At 36.2% G+C, this 18,857-nt stretch overlaps 1 protein-coding gene across 8 annotated transcripts in view; it reads left to right on the top strand.

The window, feature by feature from the left end:
- The window catches only part of Dhc64C (dynein heavy chain, cytoplasmic), a 162,187-nt gene that overhangs the window by 40,981 nt on the left and 102,349 nt on the right, over positions 1-18,857 (top strand). For all 8 annotated transcript variants that reach the window (XM_069838938.1, XM_069838772.1, XM_069838723.1 and 5 more), the window contains 8 exons: positions 391-534; positions 2,887-3,153; positions 5,892-6,013; positions 7,737-7,920; positions 10,372-10,485; positions 12,777-12,923; positions 15,801-16,023; positions 17,449-17,705. In XM_069838938.1, coding sequence (XP_069695039.1) covers positions 391-534; positions 2,887-3,153; positions 5,892-6,013; positions 7,737-7,920; positions 10,372-10,485; positions 12,777-12,923; positions 15,801-16,023; positions 17,449-17,705 — 1,458 coding nt within the window. The remainder of the gene's footprint in view (positions 1-390; positions 535-2,886; positions 3,154-5,891; positions 6,014-7,736; positions 7,921-10,371; positions 10,486-12,776; positions 12,924-15,800; positions 16,024-17,448; positions 17,706-18,857) is intronic.

The raw sequence follows: 18,857 nt of genomic DNA, 5'->3' as shown, positions 1-18,857 counted from the left end.
TTAGTTCTGTCACGTAAATTAGTGTAGAAATTTAATTTTTCATTTCTATGACACTTTTTCTCCAATTTTTAAGTTGTAAGCATTTGTATAATAGAATGAGTTTAGCTGACTGTTGTGGGTACAAATTAGAAAACGAAACAACAGATTCTCTCTCACTGTCCTGTTGTCGCAAAATTAAGGACATCTGTACTGCGAAGCGTTTGGTCTGACATCAGCATCCCTCTGGTTTCTAGCATCAAGTCCATTGTCTTGGATGACTTGAGTCACTGAGGAGCTGCTAAGAAGGTAGCACAACAAGCACATGAGTGGCCTACGCATGTATGGGCTTGTCACACCCTCCATCCTTTGCAGTCCAATCCAGTTTAACACGTACATTTCATGTTTACGCAGGTTGAGAAGAATCTTGCTGCACGTCTTCAGTCTGGTATCCAGGCTTGGACAAATGCCCTGAATGGCACCAAGAAAGAGATCGACCTGAGCATGGACACTGATGCTCCTGCACAACCCACACACAAGCCCGGAGGTGACCCGCAAGTAAGTGAAATAATGTTTCTTTTATGAGAGTTTTACTAAAATTAAACATCAATCAGTGCCATTCATCCAAGCTTCCCTTTCAGAGAGGAATGTGCTGTAATTGTAGACTCTTTACTGTCAGTCTACAGCACATCAATGTGATTATGGCAGAGCCATCTTCAGTTACAAGCTGGAGCATGGGTAGGTTTGGCAACGCTGAGTGGAGATGGGTGGAGGTGAAATAAAGGCATGACGTTTGACTTTTAGTGCTCTGATTTCGTTGTCACATGTACATTTTCGACATTAATTGATACAAAACTAAGTGAATATGATCAAGATTCAGTGTATTGATGTACGTAATTTATTGCAGAATCCGAAATGGTATTTTGAGTTTCAGAATACAGCCACTTATAACTTTAAAAAATTAAAAGCATACGTGTTTTTTTATTGATGGTACAAGGGAAAATAAATAAATACTTAAAGAAATGTTACTTGTACCAAAAATAAATAAAATAACGACGTACTTTCGCAATACCCTATTCCAATCAATTAACCATTATGTGGGTAGTAAATTGACAATGTTTTGCCACTTTGTTGTTTCATCTCTGACGTGAAAGGTCTAGGATATCATATACATTTTAATTTCATGTGATTATCTGTCGTGCTTTTCTATAAGTATTTCAGATGCCCAGAAAGCGAGTTTTAGTTTGAACCTCGCCAGTCACCATAACAATACTTTTGTTACACATTTTTTTAAATATAATTTTAAATAGGCCAAGGCCAAGTATGAAGATCTATGAAAAAATGGAGAAACATACCTTCAACATAATACGTAACAAAACACATCATTATCTATTAAAGTATGTGCCAATTAGCGTAAACTCAGTCAACTTTAAATCCTGTAAATACGAAGTGAAAACAAACATGTTTATAACTAATTTATTACAAAAGAAATAATATTAATGAACAAACCTTGAAAACCAACAAAGCCAGTGTATGCATCTTCAAATTATAGGTAGTTCTGACGTATAGCAGGCACTCCGAATCTTCAACAAAACTGCAATATTTATGGGATCACAAAACAGCTGTTTATAATGAACTTGAAAATCAACGGTATATCTTCATAGATATAGCAGGCGAGATCCAACAATTTGGCTAGAATTCAGATAAAACATAAACCACAAGTAAGACTATAAAAATGTAATTTATACAATATTTAATATTTAGAAGAAATGTAAATCACTTTGTCATTATTAATAACCGTAAAAATTGCCAAAGACTAGCAGCCATATTTTCATTTATTGTCTTGTTTTTATCACCAACACGCACATAGTTTATAATACATCAACAATTAACGTTCAGTACGATCGCGAACATAATTCCATCGACACACACTTATATTGTAACATTAATTTACATTGAAAATCGGCATTAGCACAAACACGTGTTATGGATCGTAGGCCTCCGCTTGACAGTTAATTACAGTGTTGCCGACTAAGGCTCCAGCTTGTTACTGAAGAAGGCTCTGGATTATGGTGATTAATGGAGGAATAATGAGTAGGGGAAACGAAAGTCGTCTGTGGAAACCTACCACCAAACAGTATTTTATCACAATTATGGAAAACTGTTTTAATCGAAAGTGGACAAAATAGTAAATTACAATCAGTATACTCATACGGTCTTACTAATAAAAACTCTATATACAGATGTTTAACTGTCTTATACTTGTACAATGAGTAGCTCGTTTATAAGTCATGTGTAAATTCCTTGCTAATAATCACTACATACGTCGTTTATAACAGCATAACTGTTACACAGCTACGTCATAGTTTCGTCATTACTTCGTTACGAAAGGTAATAGAATATCTGAGGTTCTTTATTGCATCCAGTAGAGCGCTCTAGTGTGGCGTGTTAAATATCGATAGTACAACTGGCTCTAATCGACTACCACACTACATTTTGGTCAAAGAGTACAGGCTACAGCAATATTATTCTAATAATTCTATGATCTTTGATTTGTTCTTCTGTGGTTACAAGGTAACCATCATCATAAAATGATAGTCGATACGAACAGCTGTTAGAGGGGCGGCCATTTTTTCGCTATATACAACGCTTAAACAAGGGGTTTCGTGTATATAACTACTTCAAAGGAATTCCCATTGTATAGTTACAGACTGTTTATACGTCCATAGCGTATTCACTGTTTATTAGTAACGTTTTCTGTCTCAACTCTGCATAAGCCTCGTGTAAAAACTATACACTGTTTATTAGTAAGACTGATAATAATTTAGCTTAAATAATTCAATTTGACTTTTTGTGAGTAGTTTCATTTTGAGTATTTATTTTAAATCATGATTTCTTTTGTGCTTACAGATTCAAACAATGGTGCACGAGGTGCGCATCACAAACCAGATCATGTACTTGTATCCCAGCATCGAAGAGGCGAGATTCCAGATCATGCAGCAGCTGTTTGCATGGCAAGCGATTGTGACATCTCAGACACGGCTCCAGAGCTCACGCTATCAAGTTGGGCTAGACCGCCCCACATCGCAGACATACCGCAATCTGCTCACCAAACTGCCTCAAGGCTGTGTAATTCTGGAGTCAGCATATGAAGCCATCGAGAACAAGATCAAACAGGTTTGCATCCTTGTTCAGCACTGGTCTTGCAAGCAAAGTTCCTTCATATCCTTTGTTACTTTCCTACCTCCATTCCTGCCTTACTTCATACTTCCTCATCCTCAGTTTCCCTTATCTTCACTTTCTTCCTCAGTGATCTCGACGCCATCGAAAAATCGAAAAAATCGAAAGGGAATTGGGAGGTCAAATTTAAAAGGTACGCAAAACGCGTCCTTGCAAGGGGTTGGGGGAAGCCTGTTGGCCACTAGTCTCACTCCGGGTTACACTGCTCCCCTGAAGGAGCTCTAGAAAATTTTGAAGGGGAAGCCAAAATTGGACATAACCTCTTAGGTACCACATACGCGAGGGGGACTGAGATTTGATCAAGTGATCACAGAACGGGGCGAGGAGGAGTTGACTGGTGTTTGCCGTTAGGATGGCCAGACGCTGTCATCTGTTGTTCGATGACAAAGCATGTGAAGGCCGTCGGAAGAAGCGCCGTGAAATCTAAATCTGCAATTTGAGAGGTCCCTGTCCTTTCAATTTGCGACTAATTGAGTGACCTTGTATATTTAATAGACAATTTATAGTATCTGAACTAGGGCATACATCGTTTATAAAAAAGGGGGGAATATATATGGGGAAGGGCATATAGGTCTGTGGCCCATTTCTTATAGGGCTCATCCCGACATTTGTCTTACGCCTGAGGAAAACCACGGGATACCTCAGGTAAGATGAGTTGTCTCATATATGAGACTAGCCAATTTGGCTATTATGTAGGAGGTGATTGTTGTCATGAGCCTTGTTCAATCGTCTCAATTTTGAGAGAAGCCATTTGGCTATATGATGGCTCAATTACGAAGAGAGGGGAGAGATGTAATTGTTAATTAATTTAGAGTAATTAGGGAGAATCATGGGGATATGAGTGCAGGTCCATGGCCCATTTCTTTTAGGGCTCATCCCGACATTTGTCTTAGCGCCTTAGGAAAACCACGGAAAAACCTTAGGCATGATGAGTTGTCTCAATATCAGAGACTAGCCAGTTGGCTCTTAGGTTGAATGACTCTATGAATCGATGGATATATACTAGCCAATTGGCTCTATGATAGTTCCATCGATCAACAAAAGTATATATTGCTACTTTCTTCCTCAAGTCCTATTATTTCTTATATGCAGGTTGGCAGGTTTTGAAAATAAAAATGCTTTGATTAGTTCATTTGAACATGTGTTACATGTATCACTTCGTTTGTTATTTAGGAGTGGAAACACCTTTGTATGCACATTTGATCCTGGAAAACACATGTCAAAACATAAGGGTTTCTAAACTTGGCACACTGAATCCTCTTAAGGGGTTAGGTACAGCTTACAGCAGTAAAATTTTTAGAAATATTCAACTTTTTTCCTCCATTACTGTATTTTGCACAATAATGAAAATTTGTAAGTGTAAAACACTGTCCTTCTGTTATTTGAAAAAAATATTTTTACGATTTAAAAAAATCACTGTGCAGTGATGAAGCATTTCCCTCGTAACTCATGTACTTCTTAACTTTTTCATGTTCTCTCTCTTTTATTTTATTGCTGGAACTCATGTTTGCAACATCATGCTCTTTTAACTACATTCCTTAATGAATAATATTTTTTTTTTTTAGTGTTAGAAGAAAATACTGATATTTCACCATTTTTTTAAATGAATTTATTATCACACAACCTACCAAAGGTATAGAAGTGATTTTGCATAATATTGTAGATATGACATGCGTAAATACACACAAAAAATTTCATCACAGAATGTTGGATAGTTTTTGAGTTACTAGGGAAACACTTCATCACTGCACAGTGAACTGCCACCAGTTTGAATTCTGAAAAAAATATATATATATATATATATATATATATATATATATATATATATAAATAATTGTTTTAGATTGTAAAAATATTTTTTTATAGCAGAACAACAGTGTTTTACACATACTAATTTTCATTATTGTGCAAGATACAGTAATGGAGGGGGGAAAAAAGTAGAATACCAGTATTTCCAAACTTTTACTGTTGTAAGCTGTACCTAACCCACTTAAGTCTACATCCAGAAGGAATTGCCACCCATTTCTGGCTAGCACTACCAACAGAATAAACTTTATGACTTAAAATATCCTTTCTACAACAAAGCTGATCATATAAACAATCTCCATTTAATTCTACTTCGAAGAACTCATACTTTATATTCCATTAAATTTAATTTCTCTATTTGGAAAAACAGGCAGAATTGCGTTAATGGGCATGTTTTGTAACATATTCAAATTCTGAGTTATAAATAAATAAGTCAGTTGGTTGGTAGACAATGGTCTGGTATCATGGCAATGAAGCCATCAGCCGTCTTGCAGTCCAGTATTTTTCTGTGATGTTGAGATGAACAGGAAAAGCTTCGCATTTTTTTAGGTGGAGCTTATCCATGATTACGTCCTTTTCACATAATACACAATTAGGTGAGAGGGAGATGTCGATTCTATATAAATGAGCTGCCAAATAATCATGCCTGGTCAGAAGGCAGAAGGCTGCCTGCCACTGCTGAATTTCTTGGTTGAAGTAAAGTAGCATAAAATTCAGTAATAGTTAATTACTATGCAATTACTATGTATACAGTATAATTCTCATTCTTAAAGGCACATGTGAAATGCGATGGATTTTCATGGTTCTAAATCTATTTTTACTTGTACAGAATAGACGGAAAACATTGAGATATTTGTTACTTGTTGCAGGTTCACACTTATGTGGGCGAGTGGTTGCAGTACCAGTCCTTGTGGGATCTGCAGCCCGATAATCTGTATGGTAAGCTGGGAGAGGACATCAATCTGTGGATGAAGTGTCTGAATGATATCAAGTAAGTTGTAAGGAAAATTTCAAATTGAACTGCTTTGAAATCACATACACATAAATAATGTGGCTTCATATTTAGGATGTCTCAAATCTCAAGTATGTTTTTATGTAAAATAAAGTTTTAATTTTACTTTTGTACTAAATAAAAATGTAATTTATTAAATACTATTGTCAAGTGGTCATTGAGTGCTGTCAAATTTTATAAATGACTACAATGAAAGTTTTCCGGGAATTCATTTTCTTGTCCACATCTGTGGAGTAACGGTCAGCGCGTCTGGCCGCGAAACCAGGTGGCCCGGTTCGAATCCCGGTCGAGGCAAGTTCCCTGGTTGAGGTTTTTTCCGGGGTTTTCCCTCAACCCAATACGTCTAAATGCTGGGTAACTTTCGGTGCTGGACCCCGGACTCATTTCACCGGCATTATCACCTTCATTTCATTCAGACGCTAAATAACCTAGATGTTGATACAGCATCGTAAAATAACCCAATAAATAAATAAATTCATTTTCTTGTGTTGATCTGAATCGCACAAGGCACTTGAAAGCACTAACTCAAGCATAAGACTAGCAGTAGTTACTGATTTTATAAGCTGTAATACTAAAGGGCATGATCAAGTAGTAAGGATAAACGGAACGTCCAGCTTCCACTCTCCTGCAATCTCATTGTTTTTACTAAAAATTATTGAAAGAGAGTGAAGTTTGTCCTTGGACTGAACCTAACAGTATTCCACATACCATTCTCTATTGACTTAGGGATCTATTGTATTCTCTTGACAACGATTTTCTGTAAAACTTAGTTTCTGTCTCATTTAGAATATGGCACTAGAATTCTATACCAATATTTTCTTATGGGTATAATATTTGTATACAAAGTATTTTTGTAAAATAATATTTTGAAAAATTAGGAAGGTCTTATAATCGATGGGATCTTATTTTCGAGTAAATACGGTAACTGAGTTTGAATTTTCTGTGTTATGATCATAAGTAAAGGGTTCTTTTCAATATTAAATTTGGCTCTGATTGACTGGACGGTGTGACTTTTGGTGTTCCAAATAAGTACTTTAGTACGATTCTTGGCATCTCTGAGTGCAGTCCCTACCCGGAGATCCGATTGAGGGACTATTTTACCTCCGGAGAATTTTACACTGAGGGACTCCATGAATCATAAGCAGTGAAAAATATAGTGGGACAGCGTTGGTGTTACTGCAGCTTATGTGGGTACCTCTTTGTTACTTGTTAGCTTAAACAACAAGTTTAAGCCCCCTCACCACGACAAGGTGAGTACCCACGAGAGGGTTTACTGTCCATCCATAAACCACAAAAGAAGTAAATTAAAATCATCAGTACCAGTTGCAGAAGACACAGCCCTGCAGTATATATTGACTACACCCCAACTCTGGCTATAGCAACAGGCATCTATAATGAACGCCGATCAAAATACCCCTCATTTCTCTTGAAAAACAATAACTGAATAGACTACAGTGGACTATAGTGGACTTTATGTTGTCAGCAAACAGCTGGATACATTAGGAAGATTGATTGATAAGTAAAGTGTGGATAAAATTTGAACCTCGTAACTAGTACTGCTGAAACAATGGGATGATTTTAAATTCATCTTGTGAACCAAGTTCTCAGCAGAAAGAACTCGCCAATATTTCAGGCAATATATAATTTTTAGACTAACTGTACAAAAAATGTTATTTATATAAAATTAATTTGATTGTTACAGAAAGTCACGTACTACGTTCGACACATCAGACACTCGCCGTGAGTTCGGTCCTGTTGTGATTGACTATGCCAAAGTTCAGAGCAAGGTGTCACTGAAGTATGATTCCTGGCACAAGGAGACACTGGGCAAGTTTGGATCACTCTTAGGAAATGATATGTCTCAATTCCACACTCAAGTGTCCAAGGTAGGTCTGGTTTGAAAAGATTTGACTAAGTATCATAACTCAATTAAATATCGCTGGCTCAATATTACAAGGTTCTATGTCTATGTCAGAATATATATAATTTATTTCAAGAAATAGTCTGCCCAGGCATCCTGGGTTGCCAAAAACACAGAATAACACACATATAAGAATAGTAATGATTACAGTAAGATAGATGAGCCAAATTTAAATGTGAACTAGGAGCTTAAGTTTAAGAAATAATAAATTTGTACATATATTTGTAACAATCACACACTAACGAATAGAAAAGGGGGGGGGGTATTATGATATTCCGTATAAATGATTTTTCAGAATTGCCACAGACTCTTTAATGGTTGAAGTAACATTTAGCCAGCGATATATTAAAATTAAGAATTTAGGGGCATTATTATTGTGTTATTGTTAGTTACATTTAATGTCCAGTTAACTCCGTCATTTTCATCTTCCTTTTCATTGTATCCTTCTGAAAGGTCAATAACAAATATGCCTCCATATGATTCTGTTTCCCCAGCATTTTTCTTTTGATGTATCCTTCCAATTATATCCTCATTCTTTTATAAGTTTTCCTTTTTTTTGATCTTCCATTTGGATGCTTCTCTTTCATTTTTAAATTTAACTACATTATTTTTAGATTCTTTCTTTCATCCTCTATCTTTTGGAAGTGAACTATTTTAATCTGTAAAAGGTATCCCCGTAACATGCCGTGAAGGCACTTGGGGAGCATGGAGGTAGAGCCCCATGCTTTCCATGACCTCGGCACTAGAATGAGGTGGTGTGGTTGGCACCACGCTCTGACCGCCTTTTACCCCCGGGAAAGATCCAGTACTCAATTTTATAGGAGGCTGAGTGAACCTCTGGGCCGTTCTGAAAGTTTGGCAACAAGAAAAAATCCTGTCACCACCTGGGATCGAACCCCAGACCTTCCAGTCCGTAGCTAGCTGCTCTACCAACTGAGCTACCCGGCCGCCCCCTATTTTAATCTGTTAGTTTTTTTAATTTGTTTTTTACTTCGCATATTTAGAACACCGGTAATCCTCATTTCAGCATTTCGTATAAGGTTCTTTCGTCTTTTTTTTTTTTTTTTTTTTTTTTTTTCGTAAAACTTAGCACAAAATTTTCATCTCAATAGCCTGGATTCTACTTAAATTCCATTTTATGTATGTCTGTATTCGAAGCTATTGCTATTTTAGACTTTGTATTATAGTATATCTTTATTCCAGGTCAATTAGATTTTACAAATTTGTACTTTCAGCGATCCTTATATTAATTTTGTAAATTTCTTGACTTCAGTTAGACTTGTACCTTTCAGCTTATAAACTATATCAGATGGTTAGGAAAACATCTCATTTATACGAATGAGTGTTTTGAGAATCTGGAGGTTAAAGACGAATCATAAAAATAAATAAATAAAAAGAAATTCACTGAAGTTTTAGATTTCATTTTTTCCTTTTCTGCAAAAAATGCCTTTCATTTGTTAATTGTCTATTATGATCAGTCTGTATATACATATTTTGACATCCTATACTAGAATATGTTTTTAAACAACGATTAATATGTAATGAATTGTTAGGTATTAGAAGATATATATTATACCGATAATTTTATAACATAACCTTCTTTTATTGACTTTTACAGAACCAAACATTCATTATTGTTTCTTAGTAAAAAGTATACTAGAGATTAATAAGATATAAAAACTTTTGAAAACTTAAAACTATAGAAATGTTAAAAACGTTTCAGTCACTTCATATTAAACTTTTTATTCCAGCACATTCGTTACTTATGGGTCTCAAAAGTATTTACATAATGACACAATTATATCTGTTTAGTTTCTAATGTACAGAGACATCTAAAAGAGTAACATGATAATGAAACAATGATGTCCAATTGTACTTGAAGTCCAGAAATATAGCCATCAGGGCCGGTCATTGTATGTTTCTAGAAGTGTTGGTTGGTTTTCAGTGCTTGGATATTGGTTTGCACCAGTAACTCTCTTGTTTGCCAGTAGAGTTCTGGAACATCTCTTCTTTCCTGCTTTTATCTGTCCAGACGTCTACAGTGTATTAGTGATCTTTGTTTCTAGAAGTGTACAATACCAAAGTTTATAACCTAGTGACCACTTTATTGACAAGGAGTAACACAATTTTCTTACTACTCAATCAGCAACACATTTTATAATGTGGCATTTTTGCAACAAGTTAGTAAGTTTTTAATTGCTATTTTAATGTCCCCATACACAAACACATTATTTGCAACATGTTTTGTGTTGTGCTTTCTGACCTGTTTGTCTTTCTCTGTGTTCATATATTCATGATTTAATGCCATCTGTATCCTTATCTTGTACTTGTAATGTATAATTTTTTTAATGCATTCCGTTTTAGGCTGTAGAATCCACTTTCTATGAGTGCCTTAACCAATATGTATTGATTACAGTCACGCAGTGAATTAGAGCAACAGTCAATTGAAGCAGCCAGCACATCCGATGCAGTGACATTTATAACATATGTGCAGTCACTCAAGAGGAAGATGAAAGCATGGGAGAAGCAGGTAAGACCCCAGCCAAATATCTTAGTCTGATATATTATACAAGATGTGAAGAAAGTATTCTAGTGCGTAAAAGGTTCCTAACATTTCAGGGATAACAACACACTGTGCAGGCAATTAAAAGTTTCTCAGCACTTCCAACACAGTTTACATATTACCGTCAAATGAGGTGATATCAGACAGTTTTTTTAATATTTTTTTAAATTGTCACTTGTATAATAATTTTGAATACTAATGAAACTATTAACAAGGAAGCAAATACCGTACAGGTAATTCTCAGTCAAATCCTGAAGTCACAACTCTCAACAACAATCTCTTTCTTGCTACAAATTCCCTCATTCCTTAGAGCATGCATCTCAAAACGTCACAAATTCATGATGCAATATAAATACTACCCGCTACAGTCACTACACACAAAGTGAAGTCAGGGAGTGGGGAGCATCGGTTGCAGTGAGCTAGACAGCAGAGGCGGTTTGTGATCATCACTATCTTCTGTGTTCATTACAAAGAAATAACAAAAGAAAGAAGGAATGAATATCTTTTTTGGATTACAGTTGTACTTGGTTATAGCGACCTCGTTTTTTGCGACACCTCGCCTATAATGTCAAATATTCTGTGGCCCCAACTAATTCCCCATAAGACATATGATTTCCTACCTTGCTTAATACGACAAACGCATATGCGTCTACCTCGCATATAACGTCATTTTCAACCTCAGTTTGGAATAAGATTTTCTAAGAACCAAAGTATTTTAAGAAATATTTTGTTGAAATCTGACCCTGACAAATTGTTTACAGTCTCTTTTTGTCTTAGACCTCTGGAATGCAGGCAGGTTCCCCACCCCATTGTAGCCTGCCCGAATTCATGCGGTATTTGATCAGTTTCGATAGGAAGTTTTCACTAAGTGCACGCATTTTAACGCAATATGGCCACTAAAAGAAGTGAATGACGCTTTAGAAGTCATTAGAATTATGAACATGTTCTATGAAGCAAGGGAAGGGAGCAGTGAAATTGCAACTGAAATTATGAACTTGGAACTTAATTTAGCCCTAGAAAGTGTGTATTGGGCAAGTAGAAGACAACAGAGTAAAATGACTGATTACTTCACTTCTAAGTAAAGTAGTTTGGTGAGTACTGAACAAACTGTTTTAATACAGAATACTGTATTTATAATTGTAGGCCTACGTGTATGTTATTATGTTCACTGTAGGCTTAAAAGTCAATATATAAATCTAAAATAAGTCTAATTAAGTTTGTTATTTTTCATTTTCCACCGAACTAGATTGATAATCTGAATCTCGGTTACTACGACACTGTTTTATAACAACATAATTTTTAAGGTCCCTTGGATGTCGTTATAACCAAGTTCTACTGTATATTATTTTCATCTCCATTCTATTATTTTTTATTACAACATTTCTATTCGGTAATATCTCAAAATTAAGAGTTGCCTCGCAAATAGCCACTGCCCATTGTGCACGAAGGCTGACATCTGTTAAGTGTTAATTATAATACTGTATTTTAATTTGTAAATTTAGTCTCTTGAAGAGAGTAAGATTGATAAAATAGCTATTCAATGGCTGGTTGGGGAATGGAGTAGTCCTTAACTAGGGTAAAGATACATTTGTTCTTTGGGTTTTTACATCGGTTCTAAGAAAAATTAGTCTGTAAGAGGGATGATCTGTTAATATGAGCAGTTTTTCAGAGTAGTTTCACTGTATGTAAGTAAATTCGTACTGAAATTGAGAATAAGAAGAGTTAAATAATATTTTTAATGAGTAGTGGAGAAATGGTGAGTTAATAGAGATGTTTTATAATTGCTGGTATAAGTAATTGCGAAAAACCGAACATTTTGAAGGTTGGATCAGCTTTCTCGAGGTGAAGAAAATTATTTTATTTATTGGAGTAACAAAAATCTATTTTTCTGACCAATGATTGAGCTTGTCAGTCAAAGTGAATGACCAGTGTGTGTAGTATTCTAGAGCAATTCTATCTAAAACCTCTTTTTAATAAATACATTACAAAAGTATGGAATTGAAAAGAGTTGTTTTCTGAATGTGTAAGACTGACAGCCAGTATAGGCAGCAAACATTCTTGCCCTTATGTTGGTTATTTGGTAAATTAATTGGGATATAAAACAAATTTGCAATAAATGATAAATCTCTTCTTTCGGATTTTTGTAACCCATTGTGACGTAAATCACTATTTAAATTGAGACTTAGAAGAATTTCAATTTTTCAGTGTACACTACCTTGTTAGAGTTTACTTGATTATTTCTCTGGTGCTGTTCATAGGTGGAAGTATACAGAGAAGGTCAGCGCATATTGGAGAGACAAAGATTCCAGTTTCCCAGCAGTTGGCTTCATGTGGATAACATCGAAGGCGAATGGGGAGCATTCAATGAGATTATTAAGCGAAAGGACTCATCCATTCAAACTCAGGTATGTAGGTCTCCACAGTTTTGTAGTAGTTCATCTTCTGTTGCTTTACCCCTTCCTTCCTTTCTTTCTATTCCTCTTTTTTTTTCTTCCTCCCCTTTTCTTTCTTCTCCTTCTGTCATCTTCCTTTTCTCATTTTTTGCCTCTGCTGATCCTTTTTTGGTACATGGTCGCATAAAATATATGCCATTGATATATAAATTTAACCCTTGAGAAGTTGTGCAGTTCTTTCTAACATTAGTATTCACATGGGGTGTTCCTGCACCCCAGTTAATATTAAATGTTTTGGACTTAATGTTTATTTCATTATGTCTAGATGTTGTTACAATGCCCAACTTGCAACTAATTTTCAAGTTTTAAATATAGTTTTATAGAGTTAATTAGCAGAAATTGACAATTTTTTATAAATTATAAAAAAAAGTGACATCTAGAGTCGATGGCAATTTGTAAAGCAGTAGTCTGCTAGTGTTTGTGTCGAGAGAGACAGATAGAGAGAGCAAGGCAGTGTACAACATTGCCACATCGTACTTCACGAGCACGTGTGATGCAAATAGTGCAGGAGAGAATTTATATTATCAAAAGACAATAATGACCTTAGCCCTTGATTACTGTAAGCATAACACCAAACAAACTCTCTTTTCTTCACTAACAATATTCTTTGCACGTTTCTCAATCCCACACCACATGCTTCTGCAGTCGTTTCTTGCGCGTTGACAACATTGCAGTCAACATCAAGATGGCCGGCAGCATTCTGCTCGTCAACGTTTTTAAAATAATTATACACCTTAAACACTATTTTCCGCGTCTGCCTGTGCAGTACTTGTCTTTTTACAGTCTCTTCTTCCATTTATTTATCTTACACACACAGTAAATGTTAGTTTTACTTATTCAATGTATTGAAACAGACCGAGTATTGGCGGTATAACCACAACATCAGAAATAGAGGAAATGCTATTTCATCTCTTACGCTGGCCTGCCACAGCGTAGAAATGTTCCACAAGTGGTGCTTGTGAGAAAGGTCGGTGGACTCTAAAACTCCTCCCGGCCAGGTCCGATGGACCCTTAACCAACGACAGGTGTAGCCCTCCAGTCATACTGGGGGTTTACGTGAGTGGGTGATGTAACCACCATTACAAACAAAAAATTGGTGCCCAACTTAAACGGTTACACTTATGCTAATTAACATAGAGAAATATTGGAGAGCAAGAACGCTAATGGCTTCATTGCCAAAGCCCGGCATTAGATAACAACAACATGTATTGAAACACTCACACGTGAACAAACGAACTCTGGAAGTACTTGTTATAGACTGATTCTTATTGGTTCTACTGTAGAAGTTTGTGACGTCTCATACCAGAAATGCTACGGCGCATGTAGTAGCTGACTGTCTTCTGAAATGCCATCTAGTCTAGCAGACACTGCTTGATCAGATAGTCTTAATTGCTCTTGCACAAAAACAAGATAATTAATTACACTCGACAATAAGGGTTACTGTTATCAAAAGTAAATCATGTTGATTCACTCTGTCACTGTTACACTTTTGAGCACAGTGATATATGTAGAATTTAATCGTTTTTAAATTATTTTCAGCACTTTGGTGTAGTAGTTAACATGTCCGCCCTGTATTCAGGAGATCTGGGTTTCAGTACTAGTGACCTACTATCCTGACTTGGCTTTTTCGTGGTTTCCCAAGACTCTTCAGGTGAATGCTGGGATAGTACCAGGTTACAGACCCACAGTCCACTTCAGGCTGGCAGTATGTTAAAGAAGTCTCGTAACTGGCTGAGTGTGCTCCCCTCTATCAAGAGGGAAGAGCAGTAGATGCAGAAAATAGTAATATGCGTTACAAGAGCGGTATGTTGAGTTTTGATGTTCGAGGAAAAGTTTGAAAAAGCAAAACGTAGTTGAGCTTTTTTAATTTCCGAGAATTGAAAGAAAACATACCGCTCGTGTATCGTACATTATTTTGTGCGAAGATCGTTTATTACATACCTGAAAGAGGAATTTCTAATTAGTTGCAATGAAATCTCCATCTTGGTTTCTGTTCAATGACGGCAAATTTGCAAACAAAAATATCTATAATTCGAAATTTTCTCGGGCTTCCAGCCAGGTCATAAGTTGGTGATCCACCGACGTTTCGAGGATATTCATCTTCCTCATCTTCATCCCTGAAGATGAGGAAGATGAACATCCTCGAAATGTCGGTGGATCACCAACTTATGACCTGGCTGGAAGCCCGAGAAAATTTCGAATTATCACGTCGCCAGGAAAGCTTCAGTATCTATCTTCAACATTTTTGCTTTAAAATGTTTTCTGTGTTTACTATACTCCAGCAGGCCGTGATATACGTCTGTCTTTGATGAGTCTGGAATCTTGTTGATTTTTTCACGGCTTCCTTAATGTTACTTGCATCACGAATGCAGTAACTTTAGTGGAGTTGTAGAGTTTACTTAATTTTTTCAAGTATTTAAAAACAATAATTAACAGTGCAATTTAGGTGAAATTGCAGTGGTAAGTTTCCAATTTATAATTATTACTATAATGAACGTGTCTAAAAATAATATGTTAAAAGCCTAAATCGGTAAAATCAATATGTCACATAAGCGGTAAGAAGAGGGAAATTGTTATTGTGTTAGGTTGGGAATACTGAATGTGGAATTTTAGACTTTCTGCGGATTGGTTTTGTGCGGAAACCAAGCAAATACGCACGATTTCGCACAAAAATAATTTAATCTTAAAATTTGTTTGCATAAAATATCCTTGTTGTTGGTGATAGGAATAGACTTTAGTTAGGTATTGTCACTGTACAGGCCTGCATAGGCACTATATTGTCAGTGTGACCTGGAATGTTGTATTGACTGCAGAATTAATATTTTTCAGGTTGCAAGCCTGCAGATGAAGATAGTGGCTGAGGACAAAGCAGTGGAAACTCGAACAAACGACTTCCTGAATGACTGGGAGAGAAGCAAGCCTGTGGAGGGACACCTGCGACCAGACGAGGCACTGCAGCACTTGCAGCTGTATGAGAGCAAGTTTGCTCGTCTCAAGGAGGAACGGGACAATGTCGCAAAGGCCAAGGAGGCTCTCGAGCTGCAGGAGCCAGGTATACTTTTATGTTTATCCAAATCCGTGGATATGTTCTTTCACAAACAAAATGTTACGGATGTCTCTGAATTCAAAGAGCCATTCAATTAGTACAGCCGTCACGAAAATTTTACAATGAATGTCTCCTCTGGATGCATTATTCTTGCTATAAATATACAGTAAAACCTCGATAAGACGCGCCCGCTTATTACGCTATCCTGTGTAATACGCCTTTTTTGTCCGGTCCCTGCACATTTCATATATAACGCCTTTATAAAATACCCCGTTGCGCTCAAGTCCCACATAATACGCTGTTTTGTGGGATATTTTCGATGTAATTTTCAGCAATGTACTGTAACAGCAATGAAACATCTTGGTCATTGAACTCACTGGTGCCATTAACCTGAAAAGTATTGGCATTCGACCATTTACCTCCACATTTAAACTTTCATACTTCATACCTTAGTATACCCCACTCTCTTGTTACGCTCTTTTATTCGACTCCTTACCTGCGTGGTTAAAGCCTACATACAGTTACAATACCTCACCCTCTTGCTAACCCTCTCTCTCAAACAGCATTCCTCACTCGGCAATAATAAAATTCTGGAAATTTTTGCTGGTCAGTTTGTTGTCCTTTTTTGTATTGAAGTGTCTGTCAATGTGATTACAATGAGTGTTAAACAAAAAGCGCTTTCTATGTCGAAAAAATTGGAAATCTTACGAAAGTACGATGAGAACAGTACTCTTAATCAGAAACAACTCTCTGGTTCCTTAGGAATCCCATCATCGACATTAAGAATGCTAATAAAAAATCGCGACTCAATCACTACAGCTGCGATGTTGGGAGGATGTAATCGCAGAAACTGAAGTGTGGTAAACATGAGGACTTGGAGTACACGCACACAGCAAACATCTATAAATGATTTTTTCTTTTTTTTTTGTCGAAAGAATTAATTACAGTACATACTGTAAATGTCTTTGACTTACAGTACAGTAATTACATAATGGAGTAATACTGTATTACCTTTCATGAATCATGTATTTCAATAAAGAAAAATGCTAATAGATATTGTATATAGGTCAAAATTGATATACTCGCCTAATACGTGGTCCTGGTTAATACACGGTTTACACCCGGTCCCTTGAACAGTGTCTTATCGGGGGTTTACTGTAGTTAGAAGCAAATAATGTGTGCAGTATCTTCCAAAATGAATGTTCTTTGCCAGAAAATATTCTCACTAGCTCAGGTGATAGTGGACGATTTGTATCTATACACAATGTATATTCATTATTTTGATACTGGAGTATTTTTTTTATCCCGCAGCATTTTGTACTTCAGTGCTCTAGCACATCTGATGGTATCTTAATTGTTCTTTGAGGTGGAAATTATGTGGAGGGTAACAACTGGTAACATTTGACATTCTTTTGTTCTGTGCCGTGTCAGGTGGTGTGAGCACGAGTGAGGATAGGATGCAGGTCGTGTTCGAGGAGCTGCAAGACTTGCGTGGTGTGTGGTCTGAGCTGTCGAGAATCTGGGCACAAATTGACGAGATCAGGGAGAAGCCATGGCTGTCAGTTCAGCCTCGAAAACTACGGCAACAGCTGGACACTTTGATGGCACAGCTGAAGGAACTGCCTGCCAGACTGCGGCAGTATTCATCATACGAATATGTGAAGAAACTTCTACAGGGATACACAAAGGTAAAGCAGTGACACTTACAAAAAAAAGATAGTTACAATATGTAATTCCTGTGCAGTAATTGACTTTGACTAAAGGACTTACTTCAGTACAGAACATATTCAGAGCACATAAATTTCTGTTAATGTTAAACTTAAAAAGTAAGGGGTTAAACTTGAAGCCATCTTTCTATCGCCAAAATAATATATACTGTATATAAAAAATAAAAGAAACAGCATCGTTCAGCATAGTCATTAAAATCTTCATGATATATACTCAAATGTGCTCTGAATGTACCCTGAAAATATTTCAGTTGGCCCAATAAAAAATTAAAAAACTCCATAGTGTTTCCTTAAACTTTAAACATTGTTGTTCTTAGGGTGCAATGACATTAAACATGTTTGTCTTATAAGAAAAAAAAATTCTGTGAAATTACAAAAAAAAAAAAAAAAAGTATTTTCATATTCTCTCTACAGTAGTTTGTACAAAACTGTTACACATTCTGTTGATATTCAGTACCTATGGATCAAATAATCCAATATTATGCATATGAAATACTGTACATAATTTTTTACTAAAAAAATCATTATCTATATTAAAAAAAATAACTTAAAATGAATATTACTTAAATCAGCTCTTAACTAGCTTCTTCCTAAATGCTTTTATTGCGTGATACACAGTCATAATTAAACAATTTGAAGTGTTTATTTATTTATTTATTTATGCAAATGACAGGTACATAGATAACTTATCTTTTACCTATACACAACCTCAAAATTAAAACAATTAACTTAATACAACTTAAAATTAAATCTAATGAAGGAACTAAACAAAATCCTTAAAGAACTAATAACTAAGAACTAATTAAATAACAGAGGCATGAGGCTTCTCACTTCCCAGTATCTGGCACATTCAGTCAGTGATTTTAGAGCTGGGCAGCGTTGGAGATGATCCCTATTCATCGCTTCTTGAAGGTCACAAAGGGCACAGGTTGGATGTTGATAAATACCGAAACGGTGGAGATGCTGTGCCAAGCAGTCATGACCAGTTGCAAGGCGGAAATGTGCGACTGCCAATCTTCTTGGTCCGTTAGGTATTGATAGAAGGCCCCTTCTCCAGTGTTTGCCATATGTTCTTTCTGCAATCTCATGGGAGTGGATGTTGTGGGCAACTTC

This window comes from Periplaneta americana, chromosome 1 (genome assembly GCF_040183065.1).
Source record: "Periplaneta americana isolate PAMFEO1 chromosome 1, P.americana_PAMFEO1_priV1, whole genome shotgun sequence".
NCBI classification, from domain to species: Eukaryota; Metazoa; Arthropoda; class Insecta; order Blattodea; family Blattidae; genus Periplaneta; species Periplaneta americana.
This window is presented reverse-complemented; position numbering and strand designations above follow the sequence as displayed.